General features: G+C 44.1%; 1 protein-coding gene across 2 annotated transcripts in view; it reads right to left on the bottom strand.

Annotated features, from left to right (window-relative positions):
* SRSF6 (serine and arginine rich splicing factor 6) overlaps nucleotides 1-22909 on the bottom strand; it is an 826370-nt gene that overhangs the window by 495447 nt on the left and 308014 nt on the right. For both annotated transcript variants that reach the window (XM_044090109.1, XM_044090110.1), the window contains exon 3: nucleotides 16655-16806. In XM_044090109.1, coding sequence (XP_043946044.1) covers nucleotides 16655-16806 — 152 coding nt within the window. The remainder of the gene's footprint in view (nucleotides 1-16654; nucleotides 16807-22909) is intronic.

The raw sequence follows: 22909 nt of genomic DNA on the forward strand, positions 1-22909 counted from the left end.
GCTCAAAAGGTTGTAGAGTAAGTTTTTCCAACACAAAATTGAGATCCCAAGCAGGAGTAGGAGCTCTACGTGGGGGTCTTATATTCTGTGACTCTCTAAGAAACTGCTTGAACAAAGGATGCGAAAACAATGGTGGATCACAATCATAGTGAGCTGAAATTGCTGCAGCATGAATCTTAATGGAAGAGAAGGACAAACCTTTGTCCAATAACTCAGTAAGATATTGAAGAGCCACACTCAAATTAGGCTCAGAAATCTCCAAATTCTTTGCTGTACTCCAAAATAAAAATCTCTTCCATTTTTCTGCGTACACTTTCCTTGTACTAGGTCTTCTAGCTTCCATAATCACATTTAAAACTTGTTGAGGAAGTTGAGACCTGCTGTGTTTCAATACAGAATATGCCAGGCTGTTAGATGAAGAGAGTGGAGCTTGACATTGAGCAGATGGCCTTCCTTCTGAGATAACAGATGTGGAATCAAAGGTAAAGGCCATGGAGGCTTCCTTACCAGACTCCTTAGTAGTGGGTACCAGTGTTGCCGAGGCCAATCTGGAGCTATTAAAATCATCCTTGGCTTGTCTTGTCTGACCTTTAAGAGCACCTTTGGAAGAAGAGGCAGAGGTGGAAAGGCATACACATGAAGATTTTTCCAACTGAAAGACAGAGCATCCACTTTCCAAGCTGTGTGATGAAACCCCTTTGTGCAAAACTTTGGCAGCTGGTGGTTTAGTGGAGAAGCGAACAGATCTATGTCTGGAGTTCCCCATGACACTGTCAATTTCTGAAATACATGAAGATCCAGTTTCCACTCGTGGGGATCCATGATTTGTCTGCTTAACACATCTGCTAAGGAGTTCTGTGCTCGGCAGAAACCTTGCCTGAAGAGTTAGTTGCAAGCTTAGCTGTCTCCCATAAAATCATTGCTTGCCTGCATAGAGGATAAGAATGTGTTCCCCTTGTTTGTTGATGTACCACATGACAGTTGTGTTGTCTGTTAGAATCAACACCTGCCCTGGAAGAAGTAACTCCTTGAAAGCCATTAATGCAAACTGGACTGCTAACATCTCCTTCATATTGATATGTAGATGCTGTAGTCTGGCAGGCCACTTGTCTTGTATCCACTTTCCATTTAGATGAGCTCCCAAGCAATGTCCGAGGCATCTGTCGTTAAAATCTGACTCGCCTCTGGTCGGGTCACAGAGAGTCCCTTGTTTAGGTGACATTCCTGAGCCCACCACAAAAATTCTTTTTGAAGGCAAGGTATTATTTGAATGACAGTGTCCAAATCCTGGCAGTGCTGTGTCCATACATTTTTGAGATACCATTGTAGCTTCCTCATATGCAGTTTGGCATTGGGAAGCACCAGAATACAAGATGCCATGAACCCTAATGCTTGAAGGACTGTCCTTGCAGTCAGCACGGACTGATGAGATAGTTGATGGAAGTAAAGTGATAAGACTCTTGTTTGTCCGGGGTTAAAAAGGCCATCTGGGCTGCTGTATTCAGTCTCACACCCAGAAAGCACATGTCTTGAGAGGGTACTAGACTGGACTTTATTTCGTTCACAGAATACCCTAGGCATCTTAGCACTGCTATAACATATTCCAGATGCTGTAGAAGGTCTTCCTTTTCCTGAGCCAGAATCAGGCAGTCGTCCAAGTAAGGATAGATTTGAATTCCTTTTAGCCTGAAGTAAGCTATCACTGGAGCCAGAACCTTTGTGAATACTCTGGGCGCAGTAGATAAGCCAAAGGGCAATGCAGAGAACTGATAATGAGAATTTCCAGCTCGAAAACGCAGATACTTCCTGCAACTTAGTCTTATAGGCACATGAAGGTAAGCTTCCTTGAGATCTAAAGTTACCATCCAGTGATCTTTGCCCAGCAGAGGTAAAAGCTGTTGTAACGTCAACATCTTGAACTTGGGAATGTCCAGATAAGTGTTGAGGATAGATAAATCCAAAATTGGTCTCCACGTGTTCCCCTTCTTTGGTACTAGGAACAGGCGAGAATAAAATCCTAGGCCCCTTTCTGAGACAGGGACTGGCTGAATGGCCCCTATTTGGAGTAACTGAGAAATTTGCTTGTGAGCCTCTTTCCTTTGTGGAGGAGGAACGTCTGGCATGCCTTTGAATGGGGGCAATGTATGGAAATAAAACCTGTAACCATGGTGAATGATATCCAACACCCATCTGTCTTGAGTAATCAAAACCCAATTTTCTTTGAAAAGAGATAGTCTTCCTCCCAGAGGAGCCGCCAGACGAGAATCTACTGGCAGCTGAAAAGGCAGGTCATTGGGTCTGTTTACGAAAGGACTGACCCCTGCCCTCACCAGAAGTCTGAGCAGGTGAACTCCCTGTTCTAGGCCTAAAAGCACCTTGAGCTCTGCCCCTACCACGTCTAGACCTACCCCTAGACTGGGAATCATAAGCAGGATATGTCCATCCCTTAGTAGGCCAATTTCTACTAAACTTCGGTGGCTGCACCTGCAAAAAATCTTTAACAGTTTGCATAGACTTTGCTTTGTCCTCCATTTTCTTTAAAACTGCTTCCACAGGCGAACCAAACAACACATCAGACTGTAAAGGAGCATCCAAAATCCTTGTCTTAACATGCTCAGCTAAATTCTGATCCCTCAACCAGGCATGCCTGCGAAGAACAGAACTAGTGGCAGCCACCCTCGAGGAGGCCTGCACAGCATCAAAACCATATTGCAAAGAATGCTTACCCACTTGTTCAGACACATGAACTAAATCCAGCAACTCTTTACACTCAATACCTTCCGCCAAAGCATCCACCTTAGATTTTAATTGTGAAAGGAGATAATTTTGATATTTTAGCATGTGAAACTGACAATTCAACGCCCTCATGGCTAAAGTGGAAGAAGTATACACTTTCTTTCCCCATCTATCCAAAGCCCTTGCCTCTATCTGTGGGAACAGGGTTTTTAACAACAGAGGCCTTAACACCTTTAGGTCCCTGAGAAACAGTTTCCGGGTCTGCCCTAGGACTCTTAAAAAGATACTTATGAGCTTCAGGCACCCTATAGTACCTATCAGGTTTAACAGGAGCAGGAGGCAAAGAATCAGGATTCAGGGAAGCCTCTGCAAAAACATCTTCCACCACATTCAACACAGGAGGTATAGCTAAGGGCCTATGCTGGGGTAAAAACAAGAACTCTCTAAGCCTTTTCCTGGAATCAGAGTAATCCTGGCCTTCCCATTTAAAGTGTTCTCTCATGGAATGCAGAGTCTCTGAAAATGAGAAATCCTCAGGAGGAGAAGCTGTAGGAGTAGAATCATCCACATCAGAATCAGAATAAGGAGGATACTCTTGCAAATCTTCCGCAGAAGTCTCCGAAGCCTCTGAACACTGTTCAAAACTCTCAAACTCAGGTTCCACCCTAGGCCTCTTATCAGGAGGGGGCATAGAACCTCTAATCATAGTAATTAAATCTTCTGCCATTTTAAGCATATGTTTCTTAGGCACAGAACCTGAAGTGCTAGGAGAAGCCCCCACTGAAGCCAAACTTGGCCTACCTCTCAAAGAAGTTTTGGAAACAGAAGGAGAGGCTCTAACTACCTTGGGAAGAGAGGGAAGAACAGTTACCTGAGAAGCCCCTTCAGCCTGGCCTACTTCCTGAGAAGGCACATCCTGTAACAGTATTACTAAGTCTCAGCCTGAGACTCCAAAGAAACTCCTGGCAAAACCTCTGGCTCCACTGAGCCTTCTAAAGAACCGACGACTGGGACTGCCGGTTCATCAACCCTAGGCATTGCTGTTTTGTCCTTACGCTTTTTGGACGAAGCGGGCGTCGGAGCATCCGACGGCATTTTGTAATTGCAACGCTTCCCAAACACTAACCTGGCACAGTCTAACCTTCTCTTAATAGTGCGTTTGTTAAACCTAGCACAAGAGCGGCATCCAACAACGTCGTGCTCAGGCCCTAAACAAGGTATACACAAGGTATGGTAATCCCTATGAGGTATCTGTTTCCCACAAGAAATACAGTTATTCACTTTTTCTGACATCCGGTTAAATACTGAGGCAAGAAAACCAAAATGTTCCCAACGGGTACTTAGCCAACTTTGATTCGGTCTGAAACTCCGACTTCAGAAAATTTCAGAACGCCAACCTGCACTCGCAAAATAGCTTCTGCATCGGACCATGCGGCAAAAAAGACTGAGGATATGGCGTCGGTCATGCGCATTAGTACCCTGACGTTCTGACGTCAGTCTAATGCGCCCTGACCGACGCCAGCCATATACTTTGGTATTCGGGCCGACTGGACAGCGGACTACCCAATTGTTAGGACTGCAGCAATGTGGAACGAAGAACATCTACATTAGGCATAAATGTAGGATTTGTCCTCACAGACGCCCTGTCTGGGTAAAATATGATAAGGCTCTAGAGCCATGAGGGCCTGTAGCTCTGAAACTTCTTGCTGAAGTAATTGCTAGTAGCAGGGTTGTTTTCCATAAGAACTTTCAGTGGTAGCAGCTGGTTCAAATGGAGGCAGGGTGAGCTTTTCCAATACATAATTGAGGTCCCATATGGTGATCTTCTAGGAGGCCTTAAATTTTTGGCTCCTCTAAGATGCTGCTTTAGTAAAGGATGAGAAAAGATTGGTGGCTCTGTATTGTAATGAGCCGAAATGGCAGAGGCATGGATTTATTTGATGAGAAAGATAGGCCTTTGTCTAGCATCTCAGTTAAGTAATGTAATATCTGAGGAATATTTGGTTCTGCTATATCAGTTCCTTGTGATTGATTCCAAGCACAGAATCTCTTCCATCAGTACAAGATTTTCTAATGCTAGGCCTTCTGGCTTCCAAAATGACATCCACAGCTTTACTGAGAGGAGTTTTGTATAACTACATGATCAGCCATGCCGCCATGTTCAGTATCTGGAGTTGATTGTGCAGGATCTGACCGTTTTGCTGGGACAATAGTTAAGGTCTTTGAGGTAAGGTCCAAGCTGGTGAGACAAGCTCCTTCGGACTGGGTACCAGTAAAGGCGGGGCCAGTCCGGGGCAATTAATATCTTTGGTTTCTCTTGCCTGACTTTTAGGAGGACCTTGGGAAGTAGAGGCAGAGGATTAAAGGTGTAAACTGATAGGTTTTTCCGACCTAAGGATAAGGCATCCACTTTCCATGCTTGTCTGAAGTCCTTGTGCAGAATCTTTTCAATTGATAATTTTGAGGAGATGCAAATAGATGTGTCTGGATTTCTCTGTTATCATGCTTAAGACTTGTGGATTTAGTTTCCACTAGTGAAGGTCCATAAGGTTTCTGCTTAAATCGTCTGCCAGAGTATTTTGCTTTCCTGGCAGGAATGGAGCTTGAAGATTTATTTGGTAGGTCAAAGTTGTGTCCCATAGTGCCATGGCTAATCTGCAAAGGGGGTATGAGTGCGTGCCCCCCCTGCTTATGTACCACATGACCGTGGTATTGTCCACCTTTATCAGTAGTTGTCCTGGATGAAGTAAGTCCTTGAAGGCTGTTGGGCATTTTGAACAGCTAGCATCTCTCTCTGGTTGATACGTAGATGCATTTGTTTTGGGGTCCATATGCCCTGAATGCATCTTCCTGCCATGTGGGGCCCCCAAGCATAATCTGATAAGTCTGTTAAGGTTTGGCTGGCAGGGGTAGAGTGAAGGCTTGTCCCATGTTTAGGTGGGATGCCTTTGCCCACCATAAAAATGCCTGTTGTAGGCAGCGTATATGAGGAATCATTGTTTCCAGACTGAGAATGTTGACTCCATAAACGTTTTAGATACCACTGAAGTTTCCTCATATGCAGTCTTGCATATGGAATCAGTAGGATGCAGGATGCCATGAAGCCCAAAGCCTGCAAAATTTGTCTTGCAGATAACTGGGTTTTTGTTTCCATCAGTTTGAAATAGTCAGTTGGCCTTTGCTCGTCTGGCATGAGGTAAGCCATCTGGGCAATTGTATTCAAGCTTGCACCCAGGAATGTTATCTTTTGAGAGGGTACCAGTTGTGATTTATTTTCGTTTGTGTACCTCTAGGCATGTTAGAAGCCTTTTCACAAACGCCAGGTGTTGAAGAATGTCCTTGCTCTCTGCTTGAATGAGACCGTCGTCCAAGTAAGGGTATATTTGTATACTTTTTTGTCTGTAAAATGCAATTGCTGGTGCCAGGCACTTTGTGAAGACCCTGGGCGCAGTAGATAAGCCAATTGGTAATGCATTAAGCCAGCCTTGAATCTGAGGCACCTTCTGCACGATTGTCTATCTGGGACATGCAGATATGCCTCTTTTAGGTCTAATGTCACCAGCCAAGCATTCTTGCCCATCATGGGCAGAAGCTGCTCCAAAGTCAGCATTTTGGAATGTCCAGGTATGTGTTCAAAATTGATAAATCCAGTATTGGCCGCCAGGCCTTGTCCTTTCTGGGTACCAAGAACAGTAGAGTAAAAACCTTGTCCTTTTTCCTGTTCTGGTACTGGTTGAATGGCCCCCATATTCATGAGGGACGTAACCTGTTTCTGTGCCTCTGACCATTGATTTTTGGGCAGATCTGGCTGCCATTGGCAGAGTGTGGAAATTGAATCTGTATCTGTTTAGTACCCACTTGTCGTGGGTTAACTGCCAATTTTGAGCAAACTGTGCCAATTTCCCCCCCCAAGGGTGCTGCCAAAAGATAAGTGCTTGGTGTAGGTAGAGGGAAGTTATTCGGACTGTTTTCTGTAGGTTTGAGCTTTATCTCCTCCTGATTTGGAGGTAGATGCACCCCATTGCTTTGACCTGTATGAATCTTGCGCCTGGTATCTGGAACCCTATGGGTGTCTGGATTTGCCCCTTTGAGCTCTGACACAGTAAAGGACCAATTTTTTGTAGGCCAGTGTCTACTGAAACATGGTGGCTGCACTTGTAAGAAGTCTAACAGCTTGCATAGACTTAGCTTGGTCTTCCATTTTCTTTAAGACCTCTTCTGCCTTAATACCAAAACAGAGTATCATGCTGTAAAGGTGCATCTAGCAATTTAGCTATAACATGATCAAGCAAAATTTGTTCTTTTAGCCAGGCACGTCTCCTAATCACAGATGCAGTAACTGCAGCCCTGCAGGTGGCCTTTAAGGAGTCAAAACCACATTGCAAAGTATGCTTTCCAACCTGTTCAGCTGTATGCAATAATTCCTGCAATTCTTTATTTTCTGCACATTCAGAAATCAACATTTTGTTTCAGGAATCCCATAACATGTTGTTGATACTTAAGCATATGAAATAGACAGTTTAATGCTCTAATTGCCAAGGTTGTAGATGTATAAAACTTTTTTCCCCATCTGTCCAGTGCCCTTTAATCTCTGCCAAGAGGGGGTAGGATTTTTTGCTGTTGATGCCTTAACACCCTTTGGACCCTGTGAAATAGTTTCAGGATCAGCAGCAGGGTTTCTAAATAAAAATGTGTGCGTGTCAGGGACCCTGTAATATCTGTCAGGCTTACTGGGAGCCCGAGGTAAGGAGTCAGGGGTCAAGCTGGACTCAGAAAACACATTCACAATGTCTAAAACAGGGGGGAATGGACAAAGGCCTGTGCTGAGGGAGAAAGAATTAGAGCCTCTTTTTTGATTGAGAAGTCTTGACTCTCTGTGAAAATGCTCCCTAAAAGTATGCAAGGTTTCCCCAAATGAATAATCCTCAGGAGGAGAAGCAGATGGTAGACTCATTTGCATCAGAATCCTCATAGGGAGGTATAGATAAATTCCTGATCAGAAGAAATAGAAACCTGATCTGAAGATTCATAATCAGTGTCTTGCCTAGGCCTTTTATCTGGAGGGGGATGTGTACCCTGATCAAGGTAATAAGGTCTTCAGTCATTTTGATTTTTTTTGGCAGAGAGGCCTGTGCACATGGCTCATGCATGTCTTTAGTTTTAGAAGTTGCTTTTGTCTTTGGTTTTGCAGCTGTTAGTTTGATATACAAATAATGTTGAGCTCTGAAAACACCCTCAGACGCCGGTGCCTGCTCAGCGGCGCCGAACCCATCCGAGGGAGATACATCCGTCAGTCCAACACCTTGAGTATCTTGCGGCATGCCAGACTCTACATGGGTGTCTGTAGAGGCCTGCGACTTGAAGGTAGCAGGTATCAGAGGCTGCGAAAGTGCCTCACTGAGTACTGGCGAACCAGCGACTGGCTTAGAAGCTTAGTCGATTTTGGATCTCGACTGCCTCTGTCCTTTTCTTTGCGTTTTTTATGTACTCCAGTAGTCAGATTGCTATCCAACGACATTTCTGGGTAGTTAAATCTGTTTCCAAAATACTTGAGGCAAAAATATACAGACGCTTAATAGTGCGTTGGTTAAATCTAGCACAAAACAGCCAGCCAGGCATGTTGTAATAAGGGCCTAGGCAAGGAATACAGTATAAATGGAAATCCTTATGAGGTATTTGCTTCCCACAAGTAATACAATTAACTTTTTCTGACATCGGTATGGAACAAGAAAAAGTTTCCCCAACGGGGTACTTGGCTTTAGTGAAGACTTCTGTTCTGAAACAAACTTTAATATTTCAGTTGTCAGCCAACTGGCACATGCAAAATGCTTCTGCTTCGGGCACCGCGCGGCAAGAAAGACCAAAGAAAATGGCATCAGCTGCATGTTTTATACTCCTGACGACCTGACGTCATTGAAAAGGAGACCACAATCAACGCAGGACCCAAGCCTTTGGAATTCTGGCCGACAGAGGGCAACCTGCCAGCAGATTACCCAAATGTAATGACTGCAACAGTGAAACACGAAGAACATCTGGAGGTTTTGCTAAAGGTCTACGTTGTGGCAAACCTAAAATTTCTCAGAGCATCTTTTTGGCCTGAGGAGTCTTGGCATTCCCAGTGGAAATGCTCTCAAAGTATTTATGGTTTCACCAAAAGAAAACTCCTGTGGAGGGGAAGCAGAAAGAATGGATTCCTCTGCATCTGAATCCTCATAAGCAGATAAAGGCATGTTGTCATTCAGAAACCTCAGAGCCGGACTCTTGGTTTGTTAGAGCTGCTGGGGACAGATCTTTTTCTCTTAACAGGGGAAGGCTGGTTTCCCCTAATTCACCACAATCAGTTCTGCCATTTTAAGCATTTGATGTTGTGTGGCAAGGAAGCATGTGCTTGAGTTTGGGTCTTTTTTTAAGCGTAGCTCATACTCTCCCTTAGAAACTCTGTAGTTTTAGACAGAACTGAAGATGCAAAAGAAGCCGGTTTGTCGAATATCGGTAATGCAAAGAACTTCCTCAGAAACCGGTGTCTGCACAGCAGCTCCGGACCCATCCAAGGTAGACATATCTGCAGGTTTTGTAGTCAAGAGTCTCGCAGCATGCCTGACTCCAAATGGGTCTTGGTAGTGGCCTGTGAATCCATCGAAGCAGGCATCAGGGGCTGCGACAACACCTCACTGAGTACAAGCTAACTGGCGACTAAGTTAACGGAATCACCACCAGCAGTTTTGGACCTGTGTGGTCTGTCTTTACCCTTACTTTTTTCAGATCGGTAGTTGGATAGCTTACCAAAGCCATTTCGGAATATGGAGATAAACAGCCAAACTATTTGGCAAAAAAAGGGCCCGACTACTAAAGTTCAGGCGTTGAACAAAGCAGAAAACTGACAGTGAGGCACGTCATGGTCTGGGCCTAAACTGGTGACGCAGTAAGAATGGAAATCTCAGTGTGGTATTAGCTTCCCACAGGTGAGACAATTGTTAACTTTTTCTGACATCGGTTAGCGCAAGAAAAAAAGGATCCCAACGAGGTACTTGGCTTTAGAAGACTTCAGGATGATTCAATTCGGAAATGAAAATCCAGGTAGTAACAGACTGGCACACATGCAAACTGCTTCAGATTCGGGCTCCTCGGCAAGAAAAGACTAGTGTAATGGTGTCAGCTGCCTGTTTTTATACCAGTGACAACCTGACGTCAGTCCTGGTGCGACAGCAACCGATGCAGAAATACTAAGTCTCTGGTACTCGGGCCAACTGAGGGCTACCTGCAGGCAGATAATCCAAGTGTGATGACTGCAACAGTGAAACACTAAGAACATACACCACAAACCCTAATCATTACCAGCATGGTACTAGAGTCAAATACCTTTACATACTGAAACTGGCATAACCACAAAGACCTACTCCATGCCTGCAAGTTAACTGCTCCTTATGCAACTCTTTGGGGGACTTTTTAGGTACTAAGCAACAAAGTACCTCTGATTTTGGGTGAATGTCGCCTCTACTGAAGGTCTCAAGCTTTTTAATACTCCAGACCGGTCTAAATTCCCACCCGCCTCCTGTGCACTTCATTTCAAAATTGTGCAGTGCACCCAGGAGAAGAGACTCCTCCCAAACAAGAGGCATTCAAGATAGTGACCACTCTGCAGAATGTGCCTTCCAAAAACAATTTTCCAAGAATGTCATGGAGCTGAAACACCAGCCAAAAATTTGCAGCCATGCAGCTCTACAGTTCATACATTTACAGTTCATACAATCTTATCAATACATTTGGGCTCACCTGTACAGTGCAGAGGGATGGAACCCTGACAGACTTAACTGTCTTCAATCAGAAACCTTGGTACTGAATAGATTGGGGGGGGGGCTAAACAAAGCATCCACTGTAGCAATCTAACTAAACTGCATGCAGCCTCCAGTTGTTAGCATTTAAAGTAAGACTTTTGGATGAGAGGTTATTGGATAACACTGCTAAATGACTAACTGAAGCAGCAGAAAGGTTAAGAAAAAAAATGAAAATTAGGTCCAGTGAATGCTGTAAATTAAATAAAACCCCCCTGCTCAAGATATGCCATGTTCTCTTTAAATGAAGATCCCAGCATAAATTTAACCACAACATGCAGACACTTGTGCACACTGCCAAAAACATTAAAACTTAAGTGGCACTTCGGATATGTAAAAATAAAGTACAGTTTTGTACCTACCATAAATGTAGATGTTCGAGGATCCACATTGCTGCAGTCATAACCTGTGGGTAATCCGCTGTCCTCGGTCGGCCCGAATACCGAAGAGTTAGGCTGGCGTCGGTCATGGTCACCCAGAGCCGACATCAGTACGTAGTAGTACTTAAGCGCATGACCGACGCCATATCCTCAGTCTTTCTTGCCCCAGATGTCAGAAGGCCTAAAAAAAGGAAAGGCCAGAGCCAAAATAATAAATACCCAACCACCAGAGAGAAAATAATAATTATCCCAAAGGAAAGGCAGCAACCCCAAAACTATAGAGGGGAAGGAGGGAGGGAAAATAGGACTGCAGCAATGTGGATCCTCGAACATCTACATTTACGGTAGGTACAAAACTGTACTATGTTCTTCGTCTCACATTGCTGCAGTCATAACCTGTGGGTAGAATCCCAAAGCAAAGGAAAAGGGAGGCTGGCAAACTAAAAAGCATTAGGAGCTGCTAACATGCCCTGTAAAACTGCAGTGGCAAACCCAGCCCTAGACTTGGAATAAAGAGGGAGATGGCAATGCTTAGTAAAAGTGTGTACTGAACTCCAAGTAGCTGCCTCTAAAATATCCTTAGTAGCTACCCCCCTCAAGAAGGCAGTAGATGTGGCAGTAGCCCTAGTGGAATGAGGTCTGATCCCAGCAGGAACATTCTTCCCATGATGAGAATAACAAAAAGCAATACAATGACCAATCCACTTAGAAATAGTTTGCTTTGAAACGGCTTTCCCTTGTGAACCCAAAGCAAAAGAAATAAATAACTGTTGAGTCTGCACTCTTTAGTTCTGCTCAAATAATAGCGTAGCTGCCTGTGAATGTCCAAAGAATGCAAGACTTGTTCCCCCTTATTTTGGGGATCAGCATAAAAAGTAGGCAAATGAATAGGCCACATTAGAAATCACTTTAGGCATAAAAGTAGGGTTAGTCCACAAAGACACCCTATCCTTATGGAATATCAGAAAGGGTTCAACTGCCATGAGTGCCTGCAATTCAGATACCCTCCTAGCAGAAGTAATGGCCAACAAAAAAGCAGTCTTCCAAGACAAAAACTTCAACTCAGACGTAGCTGCAGGTTCAAAAGGAGGTAAAGTAAGCTTCTCCAACACAAAATTGAGATCCCAGGAAGGAGTAGGAGCTCTACGTGGGGGTCTTATATTTTTTGCCCCTCTAAGAAATTGTTTAAACAAAGGGTGAGAAAATAAAGGAGGGTCACAATCATAGTGAGCAGAAATGGCTGCAGCATGAACCTTCACAGAGGAAAATGACAAACCCTTGTCTAGAAATGCAGTAGGGTACTGTAGCGTAAAACTCAAATTAGGTACTGAGACATCAAAGCCCTTTGCTGTGCTCCAAAGAAAAAATCTCCTCCATTTATCAGCATAAACCTTTCTAGTACTAGGCCGCCTGGCTTCCAAAATGACATCTAAAACCTGTTGAGGAAGCTGAGGCCCCACAGGCTCTAAAACAGAATACGCCAGGCTGTTAGATGCAGGGACTGCACCCTGACATTGAGAAAATGATTGCTTGACTGGGACAACAAGTGAGGAATCTGTGGCAAAGGCCAAGGAGGCTCCTGAATTAAACTCCTCAGCAGAGGATACCAGTGCTGACGTGGCCAATCTGGTGCTATTAGAATCATGCAAGGCTTGTCCCGCCTGACTTTCAAGAGTACCTTGGGAAGTAGAGGCAGAGGAGGGAAAGCATAGTCGTGAAGGTTGTTCCAACTGAAAGATAGAGCATCCACTTTCCAAGCTTTTGGGTGAAACATCTTTGTGCAAAATTTTGGTAGTTGGAAATTTAGTGGAGAAGCGAACAGATCTATGTCTGGAGTTCCCCAAGCCACTGTCAACTGTTGGAATACCTGAGGATCCAATTTCCACTCCTGGGGATCCACAATTTGTCTGCTCAATACGTCTGCTAGGGAGTTCTGTGCTCCTGGCAGAAACCGTGCTTGAAGATTGATGTGTAAACTCAGAGCAGTCTCCCACAATATCATTGCTTGTCTGCAAAGAGGGTAAGAATGGGTTCCCCCCTGCTTGTTGATGTACCACATGACTGTTGTGTTGTCTGTTCGAATCAACACCTGTCCTGGCTGAAGTAGGTCCTTGAAGGCCATCAGGGCAAATTGGACTGCTAACATCTCCTTCATCTTGATATGCAAATGTAGTAGTCTGGGAGGCCACGTGTCTTGAATCCATTTCCCATTGAAGTGTGCTCCCCAAGCCAAGTCCGAGGCATCCGTCGTTATGATCTGACTCGCCTCTTGTCGGGTCACAGAGTCCCTTGTTTAGGTGACATTCCTGAGCCCACCACAAGAATTCCTTCTGGATGCAAGGTATTATCCGAATGAGTGTCCAAATCGTGGCAGTGTTGAGTCCATACACTTTTGAGATACCATTGTAACTTCCTCAAGGACTGTCTTTGCAGTCAGCCTGGACAGTACTGATAACTGCTGGAAGTATAGATGAAGAGTTCTTTGTTTGTCTGGGGTCAGAAATGCCATCTGAGACGCTGTATTCAGTCTCACACCCAGAAAGCATATGTCCTGAGAGGGTACTAGACTGGACTATTTCGTTCACAGAATACCCTAGGCACCTTAAAACTGCCATTACATATGTCTTGAGCAAGAATCAGGCAATCGTCCAGATAAGGATAAATTTGTATTCCCCTCTGTCTGAAGAAAGCAATTACAGGAGCCAGCACTTTTGTGAACACCCTGGGCGCAGTAGATAAACCAAAGGGCAATGCAGAGAAATGATAATGAGAAGTACCAGCCCAAAATCGCAGGAATCTCCTGCAACTGGGCCTGATAGGAATGTGAAGGTAGGCCTCTGAGATCCAGGGTTACCATCTAGTGATCTTTGCCTAGCATAGGTAGAAGTTGTTGTAATGTTAACATCTTGAACTTTGGAATGTCTAGGTAGGTATTGAGAATGGACAAATCCAGAATTGGCCTCCAAGTGTTTCCTTTCTTTGGCACTAGGAAAAGACGGGAATAAAACCCTAGGCCTACTTCTGACGGAGGTACCACCTGGATGGCCCCCATCTGCAAAAGCAAAGAAATTTGCTCCTGAGCCTCCAGCCTTTGCTGAGGAGGCACATCCGGCATGCCTTTGAAAGGAGGAAAAGTGTGAAAATAAAACTTGTAACCTTGATTTATTATTTCCAACACCCATTTGTCCTGGGTGACCAAATGCCAGTTTTGTTTGAAAAGTGCCAACTTTCCTCCTAGAGGAGCTGCCAGAAAGAAGGATCTGGCAGCTGAAGATACAGGTCATTGGGTCTGTTTACGAAAGGCTGACCCCTGCCCTCACCAGAAGACTGTGCAGGAGAACTCCAAGTCCTAGGTCTGAAAGAACCCTGAGCGTGAGCCCTGCCTCTACCACGTCTAGACCTGCCTTTAGACTGATAATCCGAAGAAGGGTAGGACCATCCTCTAGCAGGCCAATTCCTGCTAAACTCAGGGGGCTGCACCTGCAAAAACTCCTTGACCGTCTGCATAGACTTAGCCTTATCTTCCATCTTTTTCAAAACTGACTCCACAGGAGAACCAAAAAGAACTTCTGATTGAAGAGGAGCATCCAAAATCCGAGCTTTAACATGCTCTGACAAATTTTGATCCTTAAGCCAGGCATGTCTATGAATAACTGAACCCGTAGCAGCCACCCTGGATGAAGCCTGGAGAGCATCGAAACCACACTGCAAGGAATGTTTTCCAACTTGATCTGATGCATGAACCAACTCTTGCAATTCCTTACACTCTATACCCTCAGATAAAGCATCCACCTTAGATTTCAATTGGCCTAACAAAAAATTCTGGTACTTCAGCATATGAAACTGGCAATTTAAAGCCCTCATAGCTAACGTAGAGGAGGTGTAAACTTTTTTCCCCCACCTATCCAATGCTCTAGAATCTTTATCCAAAGGAACTGGATTCTTAACCACAGAAGCCCTGACACCCTTCGGCCCTTGAATAATAGTTTCCGGGTCAGCTCTAGGACTCCTGTACAAATATTTATGTGCTTCTGGAACTCTGCAATGTCTGTCTGGCTTGACAGGGGCAGGGGGTAAAGAATCAGGATTAAGGGAAGCTTCAGAAAAAACATCCTGAACAACATCTAAAACAGGGGGAATAGCCAAGGGCCTATGTTGTGGCAAAAATAAAAATTCCCTAAGCCTTTTTCGAGAATCTGAAAAAACCTGACCTTCCCACTTGAAATGTTCCCTCATGGAATGTAAAGTTTCAGAAAAGGAAAAATCCTCTGGAGGAGAAGCAGAAGGACAGAAATCCTCTGCATCCGAATCTGAATAAGGAGGGAAATCCTGAATATCTTCAGCTGAGGACTCAGTAGTCTGAAGAATGCTCCATTCCCTCTAAATCTGCCTCCACCCTAGGCCTCTTCTCTTGGGGGGGGGGGGGGGGCATAGAACCCCTGATCAAAGTAATCAAGTCCTCTGCCATTTTCAACATATGTTTTTTAGGAACAGAGGCTGAAGAGCTAGGACTATGGCCAGAGCCAGTAAGACAAGGTTTAGCCTTAGCATGGCCTTTAGCCACTGAGGTAGAAGGCCTAATAACCTTTTGTAAGGATGGAATTACAGATACCTGGGAAGCACCCTCTGCCTGGCCTAACTCCTGAGAGGCCAACTCCTGCAAAAGTAAAGGTTCCCCCTGGGATTCAGCAGAGGCCTCTGCCGGATCCACAGATTCAACCGGAGGCTCCATAGAACCGGCGTCCGCAACGGACTCATCCGGTTTAGACCTCAAAGATTTATCTTTACGTTTTTTTAGCGGTAGCGGGCGTTGGAGGATCCAACGGCATGTTATAGTTACACCGCTTACCGAAAACAAGCCTGGCACAGTCTAATCTTCGTTTAATGGTGCGCTTATTAAATCTAGCACAAAAGCGACACCAGACTACGTCGTGTTCAGGCCCCAAGCAAGGAATAGAGAGAGAATGATAGTCCCTATGAGGTATCTGTTTCCCACAAGAAATACAATTAACCTTTTCTGACATCCGGATAACTTGAGGCAAGAAAAGACAAAAATTTCCCCAACGGGGTACTTAGCCCAACTTGGTCTTCAGTCTGAAACTCGATAAATGAAAATTTCAGAACGCCGAACGGCACTTGCAAACGCTGCTTCTGCTTTGGACCACGCGGCAAGAAAGACTGAGGATATGGCATCGGTCATGCACTTAAGTACTACTACGTACTGACATCAGCTCTGGGCGACCATGACCGACGCCAGCCTAACTCTTTGGTATTCGGGCCGACCGAGGACAGCGGACTACCCACAGGTTATGACTGCAGCAATGTGAGACGAAGAACATCCAGAATTTTCATTTTTCTTATTACCTCAATGTTTATCCAGGTTAGGGAAGCTTCTCCACTTCTGTAACAGAAGTGCTAATTACGGTCATCACAGCTTGCATTGCTTAAGATACAATGTTCAGGGAAATTAGTTAAATAGAAACTTTAATGGGCTAAAAATCAATTCAGTTACACATTTTCACACTGCTTTTATGTAATGGCATGGTGCATATGGTATTTCATAACAATACTACTAAAACTGAAGCAATGGTAGAAAAGTAGGAGATTTTCAACAACGAAAACTTTTACTGAAAGATTTTGGTGACCAATTACCAGTAATGTACAGAGTGCATAACTTATTAAACTTCTGAAACTGTCATTACTTACTTTCAGATCCTGCCAACTGCAGCGACTTGAAAGGTTCTCCACAATCAATCTATACTCTGTGCGTACAGGTGGTCCATATTTGTCTCTGCCAGACTTGCGACTGCTGTATCCACTACTACTACTGCCATATCCACCACCTCCACCCCCGCCGCCTTGTTTGTGATTTAAAAAACAAACAAAATTTGCTTTAGATCATGCCTGCAGCACACCAGCAAAAAATAGTTATTCAAGTTGTCAACAATTACAAGTACCATCACACAGCTAAGTGCCAAGAGAATTGACATTAAAAAAAACCTCAAACTTGTTCATTCCAACACTGTGACTGCCCATCTTCTCTACCTTTTCAAAACAGTGCTATCTTTTCATTACATAGTTTAACATTGCCATGCACTTAAATTTAAAAGGAAAAAAAAAAGACTAATTTCACTAAGTACTTACATTATATAGTAGGTGTTTGTGGTGGTGAGTTGGCCACAAAATACGCAAGGTAACAGTCACTTAGTTCAGATTAACCAGTTTTGTCTAACCCTTGGAATTCTCACCATCACCCTGCGTCTAATGGTCAAAGGTTGAGGTCATCATGGCTTCCGGTAAGGTCAGCCAAAGGGTCACAGGGAAACAGTCTCACACACACTGAATGGAAAAGCCAAGGTCAAACGGGACATGCAGTCATCTTAGCCACAATGGGAAGCCTCAGCCCCACTGGTCACTTTCAAATTGAAAGATCAAGCACTTTGTTAAAAGTTTGAATTTAAATGTGAAAACTATACATAAATGTCAAAACATTTGAGTTACAAACAGGTCTGTTAAACAATGCAAATACAGAAATCTTTAGACTTTTCTGATACTTGTAATTGCGGGTATTGTTTCTATCCACACCATAACTAAAATCAGTTGTGAATGAAAATGAACACAGTGGAAAATAAATTGAGTACTCACCCGTGTCAGCTGACCTCTGAGGGAACTCTTGAACAAACATCTCATCCATTTTGTGCCACGTCTTACAGTTCTTTAAATTCCATGTTTGCTTCTTGGGAAGCAGTGTCCCCTTGGTCTAAACTACATGGCAAGGTTAAAGGGACCCCACTTATTGCTAAGGTAAAGAATCTAAAGGTCCTGCTGTCACTACCTGGCATCTAAATTTTCTCCACAAGGAGATGGATAAATGGAAGGATGACAACAAATGCAGAGGGCCCTCTCTTGCACATCTTTAACATTTTACTCCGAAGACGTGAAGTAGGTAAATACCAGGGTGGAATTTCCAGCAGAACTTAAAACTCTCAAAAAAGCCCAAAATACAAGTTAGTGCCCAACGTGCTCCTTAAGGGATAAGGAACTTGACTGACAGACCAAAGTACAGTTCCTCAAAGGTATACTTGGACAATATGGCTGCATTACATTTCACCAATGAACTTTTCCAAACATCAACTCCTCATCCATGTATTTCTTAGTATGCTAATCAAGGAGCGTTAAGCCTTCTGGTAACAATGCACATGGGTAATCCATAAGGTGAATGCCAGGTAAACAAACTGCATCTCTTTATACAGTGTTACAGGCTTTTGATACAAGAGCTTCCTCTCACTTACTGTGCCTTAAGAGACCTGGTGGTCAGACCTCTTGATTCTGTTAAGTAAAACAGCACCACCAACACTATAACCAAAGACCTAAATCTTTCTTACGTACTACACTAGCTGCCTTGAAGGCTATTTTAAGCCTAATCAATTTCCCCTTTTTTGCTTTAACTTATCCCATTTGCTTAGAGACTGACCTTGCCCATCAGACAGTAGATAATTACACATAGCCCCTAATGAGTGGGATCATACCATAAATTTGAAGGGACCTATGCATGGGATAAAGCACATAAGAATGACCTCTGTCCATCAGAAGTTCTGGGGCAGAACAGTGGAATTTTTTTGTTTCTCAACCACTGACCCAAGCGGTCTCTGAATATGGACAGGGATGAACTTAGTTTTATGAGCATGGTGAGTCTGTTCCAGACCAGTGGTATCCTCAGCGAGATGCACCTGGCCCTTCAAATCATTCTGTTGAGGGTGCATTACAACTCCATGATTGGCCAAATAAAGGCTGGGTAAAGGGGTACAATGATAGCCCCATATACAGACAAGGTGCAGGTTTATAAGCTGTGCAATATAGAAGAATTTACTTGCAATGGACACATGGGTCAGATATTAGGTCACTGGCCACAAAAATTCCCAAATTTAGTCAACTCTTAGGGAAGCATTTTCAACATGGCAGTTTCTTGGGATACAGTACTTCTCAAATGATACACAATATATTTAGCATTTTAGTTTGTCTATGACTTTGGCACCAGTTATTTGGGACAAACCTCCCTGCAGAATGGCAAAGTCATTTGGGGACTCATTTTCAGATGACTGCAAGCTAGGAGCAGTGGAGTCAGCCAGAGCCCTTTGGTATTTGCTTCTACTTTACTAATGTAGATGCCAAACAGAACAAGTCCCAAAACAGAAAGTACAGTTGTGTACACTTACCATAAATGTAGATGCTAGAGTTTATTCACTGTTTCAGTCATCATACTTGGGTTATCTGCCTGCAGGTAGCCCTCAGTTGGCCCGAATACCAGAGACTTAGTATTTCTGCGTCAGATGCTGTCACTCCAGGACTGACGTCTGGTCATCAGGGGTATAGAAACAGGCAGCCAACGCCATTACATCAGTTTTTCTTGCCCCAAATGTCAGGAGCCTCCCCAAATAGAGAGATGAGTTATGCTGGGGAAAACACCACCAGTAAAAAGTAAATACCAACACCCCTGAAAGGGGAGAGTAATAGCCAGAGAGAGGAGAGAGAAAAAAAACAGGGGGCTGGAGGGAGGGAAACCAGGACTGCAATAGTGAATACAATCGAACATCTACATTTATGGTAAGTGTACACAAAGTACAGTTGTGTACCTACCATAAATGTAGATGTTAGAGTGTATTCACTGTTGCAGTCATTACACTTGTATTATCCTGCTGGCAGGCTACCCGCAGTCGGCCCGAATTCCAAAGTCTAGGTCCGGTGTCGGTTGTCATCGCTTCTTCCCTGTTGTCAGTGCGACAGGGGTATAAAGGAACCAGCAGACGCCATTTTCTTCAGTTTTTCTTGCCCCAAATGTCAGGTGCCCCCAGAAGGAAGACAATACATAAATTTGTGTAATCATGCAGTGCAATATAATCAAAATACAGTAGTTGCAAGCAAATACATCATAACTGAATACCCCAATCAGGTTGTATGAGGATGTGTTAGCCTATAGGCCTGTCCCAAGAGGGGAAAGAGGGAGGGAAACCTGGACTGCAGCTGTATTAGCACTCGAACATCTACATTTATGGTAGGTACAAAACTGTACTATGTTCATCGTGCATACAGCTGCAGTCATAACAGATGGGTAGAATCCCAAAGCTAAGAAAGGGGTGGTAGGCACTAGGTGGAATTAGGAGGAGCCAAAATGCCCTGCAAGACTGCAGTGGCAAAGCCTGCTCTAGATTTTGAGTATAATGGTAGGTTATAGTGCTTGGAGAAGGTATGCACAGAACTCCAAGTGGCTGCTTCCAAAATATCCTTGGTAGGGACTCCTCTGAGGAATGCTGCAGAGGTGGCTGTGGCCCTGGTGGAATGAGTCCTAATGCCTGTAGGAACAGTTTTGCCATGAAAGGAATAGCAAAAGCGTATGCAGTGGGCTATCCATTTTGAGATTGTTTGGAAATTGGCTTCCCTAGAGCTCCTACCGCATAGGCCACAAAGAGCTGTTCTGATTTTCTGAAAGGCATTGTTCTGTCCAAATAACGCAGTTGTCTGTGGATGTCCAAAGAATGTAGTAATCTCTCCCATTTGTTTTGAGGATTAGGAGTAGGTAAATGTATGGCCCGATTTAAAGCTACCCTGGATACCACTTTAAGCATAAAGGACCGGTTGGTTCTAAGGAAACTCTGTCCTGATGGAAGATAAAAGGTTGGACGGCCATGAGAGCCTGTAGTTCTGAAACTCTGAGCTGAGGTGATAGCCAGAAGGAAAGCTGTTTTCCAGGACAAATATTGCAAATCTGAGGCAGCTGGCTCAAAGGGAGGCAAGGTCAGTTTTTCCAGTATGAAATTAAGATCCCAAGCAGGTATTGGTTGTTTTCTTGGAGGCCTTAAATTCTTAGCCCCTCTGAGGAACTGCCTTAGGAGAGGTTGAGAGAGAAAAAAGGTGGAACGGTGTTGTATTCTGCAGAAATGGCTGATGCATGGATTTTGATGGAGGAGAAAAAGTCCACTGCTTAGTAGTTCAGCCAAATATTGTAGTATTTGAGGTAAATTCAGTTTTCCAGGATCCTGGCCCTTTTTCTCATTCCAGACACAAACGTTTCCAAAATGACATCCTGCACCTCCTTGGAGAGTAGGGCCTGTTGTGATGCTAAGGAATCGCTCAATCTAGCTGCATGGAAGTTTTTAGCTGGCTGTGAAGAGTTTTGAAACTGTGCTGAGTCAGAAGAGACATTAGAGGCAGGGTCCATGGTGGGGAATGCGTCAGGCTCCTCAGGAGTGGGTACCAGTGTTGCCTTGGCCAGTCCAGAGCAATGAGGATCATCTTTGGTCTGTCTGCTTTGGTCTTTAATAGAACTTTGGGCAGCAGAGGAAGAGGAGGGAAGGCATAAACTGTCATTGATGTCCAACTGAAGGAAAGAGCGCCCACTCTCCAGGCCTTTGGATGGAAGATCCTTGAGCAGAATTTTGACAATTGATGATTCTTGTGGGAGGCACAGAGATCTGTCTGGCCTTCCCCATTCTTGTATTATTTCTGTAAAAACTTTTGGATGCAATTTCCATTCATGTGGATCTGTCATTCCTGCTTAGGTTGTCTGCTAGCGTGTTTTCCTTGCCTGGCAAGTACTGTGCTTGTAGTTCCATTTGTAAGTCCATGGCCATGTTCCAAAGTGACATGGCCAGTCTGCATAGGGGATAAGAATGTGTTCCTCCCTGTTTATGTACCACATAACTGTGGTGTTGTCCGTTCTTATCAATAGTTGACCTGGTTGTAGAATGTCCTTGAAAGCTATAATAGCATTTATTACTGCTAGCATTTCTTTTTGATTGATATGAAGGTGCTTTTCTTTTTGGGACCATTTGCCCTGAATGCACCGGTCTGTCATGTGCGCCCCCCAGGCGTAGTCAGAAGCGTCTGTTGTGATGACTCGATTTGTTTGAGGCTTGCTGAATGGAAGACCTGTGTTTGACATGCTTGAGCCCACCACAGAAATTCCTTTTGCAGACATGGAATTAGTGGTATTATTGTTTCCAAACTATGGCTGTGTTGAGACCATATGTTTTTCAGGTACCATTGTAGTTTTCTCATATGCAGCTTTGCACATGGGATTACTAAGATGCAAGATGCCATGAATCCCAGAGCCTGCAGGATTTTCCTTGGTCAGCCTGGTGCAATGTGCCAGTGTTCTGAAGTATTGAATTAGTTGCCCCTGCTTCTCTGGCGTGAGGTAGGCCATCTGGGTGTTTGTGTCCAAATTGGCACCCAGGAAAATTATCTTCCGAGAGGGTATTAGCCTTGATTTCTCTTTGTTGACTGTGTATCCCAGAGAGTTTAACATTATTACATAAGCCAGAGGTTTCAGAAGAATGTGCTTGCTGTCCGCTTGGATCAGGCAGTCGTCCAAATAAGGGTATATTTGTATCCCTTGAAGTCTGCAGTAGGCAATTACTGATGCCAGGCATTTCGTGAATACTCTGGGCGCAGTAGATAAGCCAAAGGGCAATGCAGAGAATTGATAATGGGTTGAACCTGCAAGAAATCTGAGGTACCTCCTGCAATTTTGTCTGATTGGGACATGCAGGTATGCCTCCCTGAGGTCCAATGTTACCAGCCAAGACTCCTTGCCCAGCATGGGAAGAAGTTGCTGTAGAGTGAGCATCTTGAATTTTGGTAAGAGTAGAAATGTGTTTAGGATGGATAGATCCAAAATAGGTCTCCAATCTTTTCCCTTCCTTGGCACCAGAAATAGCCTGGAATAAAAACCTTGACCTTGTTCGTGTGTAGGTACCTCTTGAATAGCTTTCATGTTTATAAGATCAGAAATTTGCCTTTGTGCCTCTGCCCCTTGATTGTGTGGCAGGTTTGGCATGCCTCTCATTTTTGGAAGGGTATGAAAATGGAATTTGTAGCCTCTGTTTATAATGTCAAGGATCCATTTGTCCTTTGTGACATGACAATTTTTTGAAAATAATGCCAGCTTTCCTCCTAAGGGGG

The sequence above is a fragment of the Protopterus annectens genome, chromosome 12.part0 (genome assembly GCF_019279795.1).
Source record: "Protopterus annectens isolate FY-2018-M chromosome 12.part0, PAN1.0, whole genome shotgun sequence".
In the NCBI taxonomy this organism is placed as follows: domain Eukaryota; kingdom Metazoa; phylum Chordata; order Ceratodontiformes; family Protopteridae; genus Protopterus; species Protopterus annectens.